Source organism: Falco biarmicus, chromosome 7, assembly GCF_023638135.1.
Source record: "Falco biarmicus isolate bFalBia1 chromosome 7, bFalBia1.pri, whole genome shotgun sequence".
In the NCBI taxonomy this organism is placed as follows: Eukaryota; Metazoa; Chordata; class Aves; order Falconiformes; family Falconidae; genus Falco; species Falco biarmicus.
Genome location: NC_079294.1, coordinates 37,422,826 through 37,437,061, shown reverse-complemented (window position 1 = coordinate 37,437,061; position 14,236 = coordinate 37,422,826). Strand labels below are relative to the sequence as shown.

Below are 14,236 nucleotides of genomic sequence, written 5' to 3'. Positions count from 1 at the left end.
GTTCCCTCTGTTTTACTGACAGTAAGTAGGTGAACCCCTGTTTCTTGGGTTCCTAATCCAAAAAAATTGAAGGTGTTTTTTTTTTCTTTTTCCTCTGAAAAACATTAAGGAGTTACAACACTTTACTGAATTAAAAGGAGCATCACCTGAGCGCTGGGGTTGTGTCCTTGATGGATGTCCGCTGAAACAGCTGTAAGGAAGGTGGGGAGATACGCTGGTGCTGGTCCACACTAGGCAACATGATGTCCTAGGAAAGCTGGTCAGCGGCCCCAGAATAACTCCTCCCTGATTCCAGCTCTGGAGGCAGGCTTTGACATCTCCATGGCTGCAAGATGAGAGTCTTCAGAGTGAAGAGCATAGACAACACCAGCAGCCTGTTAAGCATATACGTAATCCAAATGCATCCAGCAACTTTTAATGACTTCAGCTGAAATTTCACAGTATTTCACAGGTAAGGCTTTACAGAGCATTGTTTTCAAACTGCTTTTTGTTGTCTTTACTTCGGGGTTTGCTGTTTCACGTCTTCACGGTTCAGTGGTGTTACTGAATGCCAAGAAGTCAACCCTCAGCAAGAGCCCTCCAAGGCTCTTTGGGAGTAATTACTTTGAGAAGAAAATAGCTACCGCAGTTCTGAAGACTAATTAGCGGGTCAGCTACTTTTGTTCCATCTCTCCTTGCCATTTCCATTCACTGCTTTCCCTGGGAGCCCAGACTTGCTGTCATCTTTACTACTACCCTGTAGCAGCCCTCAAATGAAAAGGCTGGCTTCATTACAGCTCACTACGTTAACTACTTTTCAGTGATACCTCTTCTTTTCAAAGATCAAGGTTCAAAAGTTGCACAACTGGAATACACCCAACATACCAAGCATTATTTATTAGTGTTACAAATCAACTCTTTTAACTCTATAGTATGCCTGGCCAGCAACAAATCAACCAAGCTTTTTGACCTGGGTGGAAGCTAGGACAGCAAGTGGCTCAACCCAAGAAAAAGGTCTTAGTGGTGAGGAACGACAGCCTTGTAGCAAAGCCTCACGTAAGTGACCCCGCAGAGCAAACTGTGCCCTGCTTAAAAGCTGACCTCTTTCAGAGCGCTGCATCATGGTTACACTGACTGGGGCAGCTGCTACCACAGCAAGGGGAAATCAAAAGCACTCAGATTACCGTGCCTACTGCAATCCTTTCAAATCACATCATCTTTAGTCATCACCTCACTACAGGCTCAAGCTGTACACTCCCAGGAGCACAGAACATCTTTTTACATAATACATGTCTAACTTAGCCAGCTGAGTAAGGCCCTGGCCTCTAATGACAATTTTTATGCTCTCATTGACGTACATAAAACCAGGCAATTTTACTCCTTACATGCACAACAGCAATAGGGTTCCAAACCCTGGCTGAAGCCACTGAGCTCCCTTCATCTGCTTGTGGCACTGCCCCAAGCGAAACCATCAGATGCAAAGCTGCCTGTTGTGCTGGACGAAGAGAAGCGGCTGAGGAAGGCTGCTGAGCTGCAGCAAAGCTCCCGATGGCAGGCTGCTGGAGGGAGATGAAGGTTTGTAAAGCCAAGGCTAACGGACCTGCCACCAGACCTTCCGCCTGCCAAACGGCGGCATTCACACTGAGGTTTTTAAACAGACTGTACGGTATGAAGCGAGGGAAATCACCGACACTTACCGCTTCCTCCCCAGGTGCCAGGAATCTCTTTGAAGCTCAGAGCAGATTGTATCTAAACACCAAGCTGCCTTTTGAAGATGTACTTGTTATTTTTAATCAGATAGCAGCAGCAATAAATTCAAAGACTCATTAAACTTTCAAGTCAGACTTCTTCCTTCCCTTAAGTACTCACAAAATGAACACTCATTTTCATTAGCTGATAAATCCTCAGTTAAGATTTGAGACGGAAACAGCAATATGTATATGAAAATAGGGTAAGGAATGAGAAATGTTTGAACTCAGTGCTAGGCATTTCATAGTTAGCAGTGGCCTCAGTGCTTCTAGAAGCCTCCCCTATGTCTGAATATTAAGAGTACCACTTCATAATACACTTAATCTGATCCACCTGTGGGCTTCCACAGACAAGAACACTTTCACTCCTTGCACACTCCCATGTTTACCCCCAAATCTACCACCATATAGCTTTGCTATGAAGTCACCAGTTGACTGATCTTACGGAGAACTGTTTTTTGGTGGATTTATTTCCTAGTTTCCCTACTGGAAGAAATGGGTCTGTTTTGCTAGTCGCTAGGTCTTGGGGTAGGAAATAAAACAAAATAAAAAAATTATCCCTTCGGTGACTGCAATTACAATCAAGTTTGCTCTAAACTGAAACTTCATCACATCACAGCTCATAGCAGGTGCCACCACCACACAACACATACTTCACAGAACCCTTCTGGTCACATCCTAGAGATGGCATCAACCCAGATCTGCAAAGCCACATCTGCAGACCACCAGCACAGAGCAACCACGCTAAGAATCAGGCTCGGAGGATCAGGAAGAGGGTACTGCCTGTGCTGCAGAGAACTCTCCCGCGCAGTTACAGGCCCACAGCATTTCTCAACACCACAGCTGCGACACTCCTGGGAAAGAACGTGGCTTCTCATTATTCCCTCCGCTAGCAGGAATTCTGCTCATAAAGGCAATGCTGACTCAAACTGCTACCCCCAGAGAGCTTGCCCAATGTACAGGCACCCACCCCTCACTGCAACAGGTAAGCAGCTACCAGGGAGGCACAGCCTGAGAAGTGACTGGGAGATCCCCAGAAAGTGGAACTGTTCACCAGCATTGCTAATACCCAGCCTTCTGGTGCAAGCCAGCAGGAAGCCCAGGGCTGAAACCTTGCCTCCACCAGGACATATTTAACCCTTCCCTCTCAAGCTTTTGCCACCACCCCTCAAGTTCTACCCTTTTGCTTCAAAAAAAGTTCCACAGATTCTAGCCTCTTAACTTCTACCCACATGGAGCAGACTCAGCCCATGCCCTTTTCCAAGGCAGTATGAGGCAAACATCAGTTCTGTAACTGCTACACTGTATTCAGCACGGATTTTTTCAGAGGATTTCAGCCTTCCAGGCAAAGGCCTGTAACAATGTGCTCACAACTGCCACACAAAGAGAGGCATGTGCCTGCACCACAAGGAAGAGAGACATCTTTCAGAGATGCCACACAAGATTAGCAATTAATCTTCCCGTTTCCCAAGCATGAAAATTGTCAGTTCTTTTGAAATACAAGCCTCGTTTAAACTGAAAGAATGATTTTTCTTTTAGAGAAACCAGAGATAAACCTGCTGTTTACACTAAAATTCAGTTTTGCACTACAGCCATAAACACCCATCTATAATGAGAACACTTCCAAATGCTTTGTGGCTTCACCCATCTTTCCAACAGTTTGTACAGCTGCCAGTGCTAATTTGACATCAGGGCCACCTCCAATGCCATAGTGAGTTCACAGACATCCACCCACTGTGAAACAGGAAAACCTGCAGCTCAAGTCACCACCGATGTAAGCAGCAAACAAGATCTTCCCCTTCAGCCAGTTCTCAGTTCTGCTAAAAACAGTGTGACTAGGCAAAGCAGCTCACCATGCCCCAAAAGCCTTGATCTCTCAAAACTTGTAATACTGAATCTCACAATGAAAATCCCCCACTCTCTCGCACATCGCCCCACCCCCCCCAGTGGAAGGCTGTGAAGGCCAGCAAAAACTTCCCTCCCAACCCCCCTGCACTGACCCATGCTCTTACACCACAACCTCGTCACCCACCATGTCACACCAGTTTTCTGATTTAGATGAATTATTTCTCCTTCAGATAGCTCAGCATTGGCGTTACAGGGTCTACAACACTCCTTCCAGAGCTACACAGGTCAGCTTCGGGGGCTCCTGTGCTCCAAGGCAATGGATGGCACCCTCTTGCTGCATCTACCCCCCCATCAGACTGGAACAGGACAGCCACAGCCAACAGTGCATGCCAACTAGAGGCACCAGTTCCCTCAGCTCTAGTCAAAGCACCCAACACCTGTATTTAACAGAGCTGTTATAATCTTCAGAAAAAACACAGACCCAAGGTATTCACTACACATGGAAGTTTCTGTTAAAAAAACAACTAAAAAAGCCGGCAAGGCTCAGAATCCACTGTTGCCTTTTGTTTTAAAAAGCTGGCATCCATATGCCGTAGATTACCCAACACCTGCTTCTTGCCCAAGTTTCACATCTCCACTGTTCCAACAGCCTCTAAGCTAAGGCTATTTTTTTTCGTCTCATTCCAAAGTTCTTGTTATTTTGCCTCAGACTTTGCATGTTTCACCAAGTTGTGTACTTACTTGAAAAAGGGAGTTCAGAGTCACAAATGAAGACTGACCAAAACCAAATCCTTTATTTCCACAACTGTATAAATGCGCTCCAAGTATGGCGTCCAACACAAGTTAGAAAAACAAGATAGAACATGCCAGTTGCAAACTAGATCAGTTCACCAACGTGCTGACTCCTTGGTATTAGGCTTAGTTACACAAGACCAGTCACAGTAAAAAGATACATTTTAGAGTACAAAGTAGCAGGATGTTAAGCCATTTCAGCTTGTGCACATACAAGTCACACTTCTGGCAGAAAACGCAGAGAAATTTGTATTACTATGCTGGAAGCTATGTTGCATCACTTTAAATGGCATCAATATCGATATCATCGTCTTTATTGTTTGCAGGCTTCACAGTTTCAACTTTAGGTACACTGGCAGTTGTAGAGTACACCACCTGTGGAGACAAGTCACTTTATTACACCTACTGCCATTAAGCATGAGAACAGCTTTAAACGTCAGTAGTTGCACCACCCGCCTGCTCAACAGCCCTTCTATTGCCATGAACTGCTACACACTGCTCCATGTTCTGAAACGCACTGCACAGCATCTGCCACTGCAGGAGTTAATACTGTATAGGACACCCGAGTTAAGGGATGTTGACATTACAGTAACACCTTAACATCAGTCTTTAGAGGGAAGAGGCATGCATCTGTGGCAGTAGGAAGCAGGATCTCATGTTCAGCAACAGGAGCAGGTATTACTGGGAGGAAAACAAACCCACCTGAAAGGAAGCCCAGCCACACTCTGCTGGAGTGTAGGCAAGAGATTTTACTTCGGTCTGAACTCTGAGGAAAACAGTGATTTGTTCTTTAATCAGTTTTTCTAACTCACACCCCACCACTAACTCTTTAGAACACGAGGCTTTATGCCCAATACCTTGTCAGTCTTCCCACTGTATGAACTACTGTAGGGGAGACTGTACCATTCCACAATGACAGTCTCTGGCTTAATAAGATGAATCTATAGTGTTACAAAAAAATGACCTTGGGTAGACAAGTGACAGTGTAGCAAAAATGCTCTGACAAAGCATTAGAAACCAGATGTTCCTCCAGTTCCCAACATGCACAGTAACCCATGAATTAAGCTATTTTATAATGCAAAGAGAAAAGTTAAAGGACTTAAGCATGCAGGCTCGAGTCCTTTATAGTAAAAGAACCTTTCCTACCTCTATGTTTTCGTCTTCATCCTCTTCTTCATTACCGGAAGATTCTTCTTCAGCTTCCTTCAGCCATTTAATAAATGGTTCTGCTTTGACACGGATTTCTTTGGCAAGCTCCTTTGAGACGTATTTCTTTGAGGCCTGAAAGGCAGAAGTACAGACCTTCTGAAAACACTGAAGCAGTATATGTCAGATCATACCCAGATACAGCAAGAGCCCAACTGAGAACTCCAGCCTCACTCCACTGCCTTAACAGCCCATTTTGAAAAAGGAAAGTTTCTCCCAGACAGTAACTTCACTCAGATTAGTTGTTTAAAGACATCTGCACAAGCTATTACACCAGAACAGAGAAACCAGATGCAATATGCTACATTCAGGTACTTAGCTGGTACAGTATGTGAAATACTACCCCTTACCTTTTCTGCCCAGCCAAGGATGACTTCTTCTTCCAGAAGATCTGCATCATACATTTCCTTCAGAATATGTGGTATTTTAGAAATAAGCTGAGACTGATGCATGGCTACCACACACTCGAAGCCATGGAGAAGGTACCGCTGAGCTTTCTTGTTGTTGTGGCAGAACTAGAATTGTAATAAAAGGACAGTGAAATTAAAAAGCATGATAAAACCAATTGAACTAGCCTTTTCCTCTCCAGAGCAAACTGCTGCTTCTGCTCTTAACTCAATGATGCAGCAAAATCTACAGCAGCTCATACTATCCCTGCGAGCAGTTCTCCCCAGCTAAGTGGTCCAAAAACCATGAACTACAGAAAGTCTTCCCCACAGTACCAAGCAATCCAGAAGTGTCAAGCAGTTGGTACAAAAAAACAACACAACAGTTCTCGTTACACTGGGTACAGAAGAGGAGACTGCTTACACGAAGGAAGTGACGTCTGTATTTCCTTATCTGTTCACGAATCTTTTCGTCAAAGAGTACTTCAGTGAGAACTAGTGGGCCCATAGCCTTTACATCCAGTCTCTCTGCTTCTGCTACAATGTCTTTGTCAGAAGTATCAATGACACCTTCTTCCTTCTTTTTCTACAAGATGGGAAGAGATAGAAACATTTTAAACCTACTGAGGTCTGCATCAATGCTCTATTGCGCGGCTTCCTTCCCCAATGCTGGTGAAACCAGTACTCTGGTAGAGACTTAAGCTGCTTGCTATTAAGTCTCCTTAATAACATCTTGTAACACTACAGCAGAGTGGCTACTCTATTCACCTTCACAAAATCAAACAGTATGTTGACCCTCTCCTCCACTGTTCTTTCCAGGTCTTCACTAAGTGTGAGGTTCTTTGCATGGTCACTGATTTCATCCATTCTACGCCGCTGGGCTTCTTCTGTCGTGTCTTCACCCCAGTCATCATCATCCTCCTCCTCCTGAACAACAAAACCAAACCAGGAGATTCACATGATGTTACTACAAGCTTAGTAATTAGTGTTGTTTCTAGACACAGACTTGAGAGCATTTTTAGAAGTATTTTTTATTTTTCCCTGAAGAATTTGTTACTCTGCGATTTGTAAGCCAAAAGATGGAGAGAGGGCAGATACAGTAAAATACTAATGAAAGCTAGACACCAGTTTTCAGCAGTCTGCAGCATTACTTGAAGTGCAGTCATACCCCTCCATCTAGTATACTCATGGTATACTCCTTTTTCAGAAACCTGGACTGTTAAAGGATATGCAGCTTTCACTCAGCAAGGAGCATAAGTGCCGTTACCAAAGAGTTGCTAACTGCTACAGAGGAGACACAGATCCTTCTATTGCAGCAGTGAACTCTGGATACAGCAAGAACTTCTGGTGCAATGCTGACTAGCAGGGAATACCAGCAATTTTTAAGCTTTAAATCGCAGCAAGCCACCACACACCCCTATCTCCCCACTTTCCCTTCAACTTACCACAACCTGTGGAGGAGTTATCTCCTCCGGTGGTGGGGGTGGAAGTGTCTCATTGCTGGACACAGAACCATTCTCTTTGTCCTTGCCTTTTCTGTTCTTCTTCTCCTTTTCTTTCTTTCCTGTACCAGTGTCACCACTTTCTGCAAGTGAATTTTATGTTTTATTCTATGAAATAGAAAGCTAAAAAGCCCCTGCAGTACTGTACCTCTGCTAAATCCCCTATGGTACCCACCCCCAGACATATCCAGGGCTGATGCACATCTGCTGGGGAAATCCCTGGTTCCAGTGAATGTCTTCTCTCATCAAGACCTAAGCCTGTCCAAGTCTATATAACAGGTGACCTCACAAAGCAGAGACCCCTGGAATAGGTTAGACTTTTCTATTCTAGCAAGCTTAAATTGCAGCAGGCAACTATATGCTTACTACAGAGTGTTGCTTGCACAGAACAAGTACATTGCAAGTAGCATTTAGTATACTTTTACTTCCTACTCTTCTACTTCACACTGACTTAAAGGCAAAACAGCAAACTGCTGGCTAGTTCTCCTCCTTCCAAGTTTTGTCCCACAGAAGCAAATCCAAGTCTAACAGATAGTTCTACTTGGGAAGGATACAGGATCACAAGGCAAGAGACTACTTGTATTGGAACTGAGTACAGTACTATACCCTGACCCATAAACATGCTCTAGGAGTATGCTGGAGCTTATTTTTTTTAACATATTAATTACATGTGAGTGATAAGTTTCCCTACTTTGTTGACAGCACTCACACTGAAGAGGTTCCCTTTACCCCCACCAAATAAGGAAAGACTTACCAGGTGGGTTTTTGAGAATGAACGTGCAGAGTTTATGGTTTGTGTCAAGCATGCCTCGATAGCCGCAGGCTTTGCAAGAGTTACCTATAGTTTGTTTCTTAGGATTGACATGCTGTGTAAGAAAACAACCTCCAGTTAATATACCATTTACAGAAAAATTATGTGTTAAAACCTAAACCCAACATTCACATTATTATCTCCACAGAACGAAGCCAGAGAGTCCAATATCTTGTATCATAAGCCCCAACAGAGCAAGTTTAGAAGCAGTAATTTAGCTTGGAACTTCTGAACAGTTATAAATGTGTAACTTTCCTGAAGGGGTGTGTGTAATGGATTTTCTCTTCATAGATATTCAAGTTAGGTATTAACATCACACCACTTCCAGAAACGTCTAATCCAAGTGTTTCTGTACTGCTACCATTGATACAGAGAGAGAGCACTCACCAGATCAGTTTCAGGATTCTCACACTCAGGACAGAGAACAAATTTTTTAATGAATCCATCCAACATGTCTTGCAGCTTATTCGCCTCATGAGATCCATTGACAATGTAACGGTCATTCTTAACATCAAACTGGGTCTGTGCTCCCAGCTCACAACCAAAAAATTTGGTAGGATCTGTAAAGAAAGTGTAATAACCACCACTGCTGTCATATCATCACTGTGATTTTTATACTGCAATTAAAAAGCCATTGCTTCTGTTACTTCAGCCCGATATGATCCCATTTATTTCTTACAGATCCTCAAAGAATGGTATTAATGCTTTATTAGCTACTTAACACTACCACTTCATACACAAAAGCAGGAAAAGAATGCTGTACCTCTCCAGACTACTTACACGTTGGAGGCCGATTAAGCGCCTTTGCAACGTCAACCATGTTGACTATAACCGTCTTTATTCCATTTCCTTTGCCCTCCACCTAAAAAAATTAAAAAAAAAAAAAAATCATAGTTCAGTGACTTCAACAGCCAAATCCAACATGTATTCCTCATCTCACTACAAAGTTCTGCTTTGAAGCACATCTTAGATGAGCTAATATGCACTTAGTGTGGACAGAAAGAAGCAGACATCCTCATCGCCCTCTTAACTGGCTGAACATTATCAATGCTTCATACCCCTCTTCTTCCTCTATGAAGAGAGCAAGTAGTGGTAAGTAGGTAGTGTTTCACACCAATGGCTATTAAGTTACCTTGGCAATCAGACGGGGCATTTTGTAGCGATAGAACTGATCTGAAACACTGCGGTTGACGTTGACAGACATTTTGCCTTATTAGTAGCTTTATCAATAAGATGAAGAGATCTTTGATTGCAGTTTTTTGGTATCTTCTGTCTGGAGAAGACGGGATGACATAAACGACTGCAAGAGTTCTCGGTCTCTGACATGAAAAAATTTTCGCCACTGAGGCTGTAAGGTTCTTGCTTGTATGCTATGTTTCCCCAATACAGGTACCAGTGGCTGCGCAACAGCTCTGCAAGTGTTATAAACAGAGAAGAAATTAAGTTTATCTTAATGTACATGAATCAGATCTTGCTAGAGAGCTATATGAGGGACTGTATTTACATTGAAAAGAACAAAAAAAATTTATGAACTAGTACATTCTTTACACTATGGCTTTCTTCAGCTTGTGGAAGTGAAAATAGCCACCAGGAATTGTACTGCTAAGGACCTTTTCCTCAGCTACATGACAGAGCTTTCCACCCTCATTCTTCTTACTACCCAAAAGCCACTGAACAGCTTAAGACTATTTTCTGTACAATTAACTTCTGCAGGAATGCTGTGATCAATAAGGATGGGAAAATAACACTGCTTGATTTATTATGGAGACCAATGGTTCCTGCATCGAGATGGTCATCTGATATGTTTCAGGCTGCAGGACAGAGGAAACCAGGAGAAAGATGCTGAAAAGAGTTTTGAATTCCATATCATAGCATGAACATATCATAAACTGAACTCTGTCAGAATGTTGATAAATACCAGTAAGATGAATCAGCAGCAATCTGTAGCCCAACATAGTTTTTACATGGCTTACCAGTGTTTTTTTTGATCGGAGTGGAAAAAAAGTTGAAAATTAGTAATTCTCCCTCTCACATAAGGATTCTCATAGCAGTTCTGTTGAGTTTTGACTTAACAATAAGCCCGATAAAGTCTGACATAAGTTGACGCTTCACTGTAGAAAGCCTAGCAATGCAGAGGTACAGAGCAGTGCAGCAGCTTTTCCAGTCGATTTTTTTCTCAGGGGAAGGGAGGAGGGGAAGGAAGAAGGAGGATGAATCCTATTACTGAAGTTGCCTTAAGCAGTATTTACATATTTAAATTACCATGTGTCTCTATAATCAGATCTAAGCGTACTTAAGCCACAACTGGACCCTGACTACAGCATGGCTGTGCTGACACGTCATCATGTTGTTATCGTTAATGACAGAAGCGTTGACACATTAAAATCGCCTTCTGAGTATTTATAAATAAGAGCATGCCTATCGGTGCCACATGGTCCCAGTCCCTCCCCCTCTGGTCAGCTTTACAACCTCTATACACAAGAAGCAAACAGATTTGTACGTGCCTTGTGTTCTACATGAGCCCAGATACAGTTTTGCCCTTCCTTAACAAAAAGTACACAGCTGACTTTGTTTCAAGCACGAGGTTTCTTTCTTCAAGATGTCTAGAAAGAGCCACCATGTAACCTGACCACGTGCTTGCAGAAGCAATGAGGAAGCAGGTATTTCGGTGACTGAGCATGAACTCTCAAAAAAAAAAAAAAAAGGGGGCCGTTCCCCCTGCTTCCTGATTACAGCTTTTGTCTGCTGTAGACTAAAGCTCCCTCTCCTGGTCCCTAGGACACCTCCTCCCAAGCACCACCCCCCCATATGCTTGCACAGAGGAAGGAAAAAGCGGGAAGGCAGACAAGACTTTCTGCTTCAAAGCACCGTTTCCCCGCCCCACTCAGCCCTGTGATGAGTCATAAATGCAGCAATTAAGCATTGAGTCAGCCCTGGAAAAGAGGGGGGGGGGGGGGGGGGGGGGGGGGGGGGATAAGTCACCTCCAGCCAGGCATGCGCTCTCCAGCCGCGAAAAGGGGACGCTCCGCGGTTGTTGCCCCCCCTCCTTGTCGTGTCCACCCCCCCACCCCCCCCCGTGGCTAACCCCCGAGGCACGGCCCCCTGCCCCCCCGGCGGCGGGTTCCGAACTGCGCCACAGCTCCCCCCGCCGCCCGACCCCTCCCCGCCCGGGGAGGCGCGGCCCCGGCCGCCGCCATCTTGTCTCGTCGCATGGCAGCGGTAGGGAATTAAAAGAAAAAAAGATACAAACCCCCAAACCATAGGAACAGGAGACAACCGTAACTAAAGTTTTGAAGCTTTTAGGCGTTTCTTTTTTTCCCCTCGTTTCTTTTCCTCCTCCCGTCAAGGTCCCGGACGCTCCGTTACAGAAAACCTCTCCCACTCTCCCGTTTAACGACAACCCGCCGCCTCAGCCCATCCTAAGGCACCCGCCCGCTCCCCGCACCTCCCCAAGAACCAAAACCTCCTCTCGATCCCAGCTGCCCTCACCCGCCCTAAGCCCAGTATTAATACTCACCGTTTTCGTCCAATAAAGACATAAACCCAACGCTGCTCGCCCCGGGCTGCGACGAAGCCGAGTGTGCGAGGAGAATAGGGCCGTGGGGGCGCTTATATCCAGGCGGAGAGGGAGGCGGAGGCGGACGCCGCAGCCTCCGGGTCCCGGCGTCCTGGGGCGGGCGGTATCAGCAGGGACAGCAGTGCCGGGCAAACTGCGGGCAAGACACAATAAGGGGCATCGTTAGCGGCGACACCTGTGAGGAGAGGGAGGAGGAGGGGGGAGAAAAGGGAAGGGGGGAGGGAGAGGCGGCGGCCGGCGCGCAGCTCAGGCAGAAAGGGGCGGTTGATGGGACCCCGGCAATGGCTGCCCCGTACTCACCTCTAGAATGTTCTCGCTCTAACTGAACAACGCCAAAGCTGGGATCAATCAGCCAGCGGCGCGCCCCGCCCCCCAGCCCCACCATTGGCTCGCCTCTCGACTTGGGGCGAGTCTATTGGCTGAGACCTCGCCGTCCCCCCCACCCACTGGTGGCAACCGCTATCAATCAAGGCACCCCTGGTTTCGCCTCCCTCCCCGTCTGCCCTCCCCCCGCCAGTGCCCCAAAGGACATCGCGTCTACATCGACCGAGTCTCGCGAGAGGCGCGCGGTAGGGGGCGGGGGGAGGTGCGGGACCTGGTGAGGGCTGAGTCAGTGCTGCGGGGCCCGGCCGCCTCACGGCCTCCCGTCCCCCCCCGCGGGGTGTGTGAGAGCGTCCCCCCCCGCTGCGGGCAGCGCCGCCTCTCGCCCTGCCGCAGGGAGAGGCCCCTCGGCTTCTCCCGAGGGCTGCCGTCCTGCCGGGGGCGAGCGGGACGCCCGCGGCCTAGCAGGGTCCCTCGCGTTCGGGCCGGGCCCGCGCAGGCCGGCGGTGCTGGGCTTTTCGAAGAGGGCCCCTGCCCCGCGCCCCGCCGCCCTGTAGGAAAGAAAATTTGGGTGGGTTTTGACTCGTAGTAGACCGAATGCTTGACGTCACAGCAACTATATTACAAATAATTTAAAACAATTAAGTGGATGGATAAGTTGTGTTTTTCCTGTGCAGCCTGCTTTCAGGGTGCAGGAAAGAGCCTATTATTTAACCAGTGTCATAAAGACTCAGCTTTGGGTGGCTCTGCGTGCTTGGGCAGCCTTACAAAAGATGACATGATTGTCATTGTATATCCTCTATTGTTAATGTAAAATGTCGTCAGCCCTCTTTTGTTGAATTGGGGACCCGGGGTGGAATATATGCTTGGATGTACATTCACCTAAAAAGCAGAAAACATTGATCCTTTTTATTCCTGTGCTTTGTTTTCCATCTTCCATCTTCACAAGTCCAGTGTCACAACAGTTTACGTATTTTGGACATTTTAGAATGAGAATAATGTTCAAGTGACAAAGAACTTTTTTTTTACTTCATAAGTTGAGTGATGAACCAACTCTCTTACCCATATAAATGCTCCCCAGCAGAAAAATGCTCCTCAGTTCCCGTCACTGTGTCTTTCTGAATAACGTTGTAAAGCTTCTTGATGGCTCTGTGGGTGTATAGAGGGAACAAAGATATGTTAGTAGTGACACTGTTTAACATCATATACTCTAAATCTCTTCCTGCCTGAAGTTAGTTTTGAAATGTAGGTTTCCTGGGCTGACTTTGATACCATGTTGATGTAGTCAAAGGAAATACCCCTCCTGTGAACCGTCAAGTACATCTTGAAAAGTTTTAGTGTGATGTGCAAAAGATCTGCTTTCAAATATGGAGGTGACCAATAAATGAGGTTTTCTTACAAATCATAAAAGCTGAGCTATTGTTATGATCACTTCCAGTGACACACAATAATAAAAATCTTTTCCCTCAAATGGAGCAATCAGAGATAAATGTGCTCATCTCAGTGCTTTCTAATAAGACCCTCCTACATGATGGCTGTGGTGCCCTGGTTATACATTTCAGCCTATGGAGTAGCAAGTGTAGCCATGGTGCCGTCCTGTAAAGCATCATGTGAGTCTGTCTTGGACTTCACTATCTGCATTTGAAAAAATTAAAAATTCTTCAGGATATGTTAACTGTCTCCTTGATAAATACACAGCAACGCTTTTTAAAACATGAGAAAGAGGGTTAGGGCAAAATAAGGAAGCATCCTTGAAATACGTGAGGTTTGGCAGTTACCATGAGGGGAAAAAATCATAAAAAATGTGGGAGGCAAGAAAAGCACAGCAGGAACTCCTTTGCTGTGAAAATATGGAGCATGTATAACTTGCTAAATGCCTCCTGTCTGTGGCTTTAGTTCCATGCTACAACACCTATGAGGTTAATAAATTACGAGTGTTAAAGCATACTGCTGCCAACACCACTTTATTGAGCAGCAAAAGGGAAACGGGACCTTGGATTTGGTGCTATTTGTCTTAATGAATAACTCTGAACAAGTATGATTAGTAAGTAGCATAAGGGAGGATT

General features: G+C 45.5%; 2 protein-coding genes and 1 non-coding gene across 3 annotated transcripts in view; 1 reads left to right on the top strand and 2 right to left on the bottom strand.

The window, feature by feature from the left end:
• Positions 1-4,343: 4,343 nt before the first annotated feature.
• EIF5 (eukaryotic translation initiation factor 5) lies at positions 4,344-12,282 on the bottom strand. Its single transcript, XM_056345758.1, has 12 exons — positions 12,150-12,282; positions 11,790-11,982; positions 9,405-9,684; positions 9,053-9,134; positions 8,660-8,832; positions 8,216-8,327; positions 7,405-7,544; positions 6,728-6,886; positions 6,384-6,545; positions 5,924-6,088; positions 5,514-5,648; positions 4,344-4,742 (listed from the first exon to the last, which is right to left on the bottom strand). The coding sequence occupies exons 3-12, from the start codon at positions 9,474-9,476 to the stop codon at positions 4,650-4,652; spliced, it is 1,293 nt and encodes a 430-aa protein (XP_056201733.1). The 5' UTR covers positions 9,477-9,684; positions 11,790-11,982; positions 12,150-12,282; the 3' UTR covers positions 4,344-4,649.
• On the bottom strand, positions 7,719-7,842 carry LOC130153319 (small nucleolar RNA SNORA28). Its single transcript, XR_008823323.1, has one exon. It is a non-coding gene; the product is annotated as a small nucleolar RNA SNORA28 (small nucleolar RNA).
• Positions 12,177-14,236, top strand: part of LOC130152343 (exocyst complex component 3-like protein) — a 55,652-nt gene continuing 53,592 nt past the window's right edge. The window contains exon 1 of the mRNA XM_056345757.1: positions 12,177-12,418. The gene's annotated coding sequence lies outside the window, so the exon portion shown is untranslated. The remainder of the gene's footprint in view (positions 12,419-14,236) is intronic.

What these genes read in the sequence shown, in the direction of transcription:
- EIF5 (XM_056345758.1), bottom strand. Translation starts at nt 9,476, where the DNA reads ATGTCTGTCAACGTCAACCGCAGTGTTTCAGATCAGTTCTATCGCTAC. An exon ending in CATTCTCAAAAACCCACCTG is followed by an intron (nt 7,545 to 8,215) that starts GTAAGTCTTTCC and finishes ATTCACTTGCAG; the next exon opens with AAAGTGGTGACACTGGTACA. An exon ending in TACTGTTTGATTTTGTGAAG is followed by an intron (nt 6,546 to 6,727) that starts GTGAATAGAGTA and finishes CCCATCTTGTAG; the next exon opens with AAAAAGAAGGAAGAAGGTGT.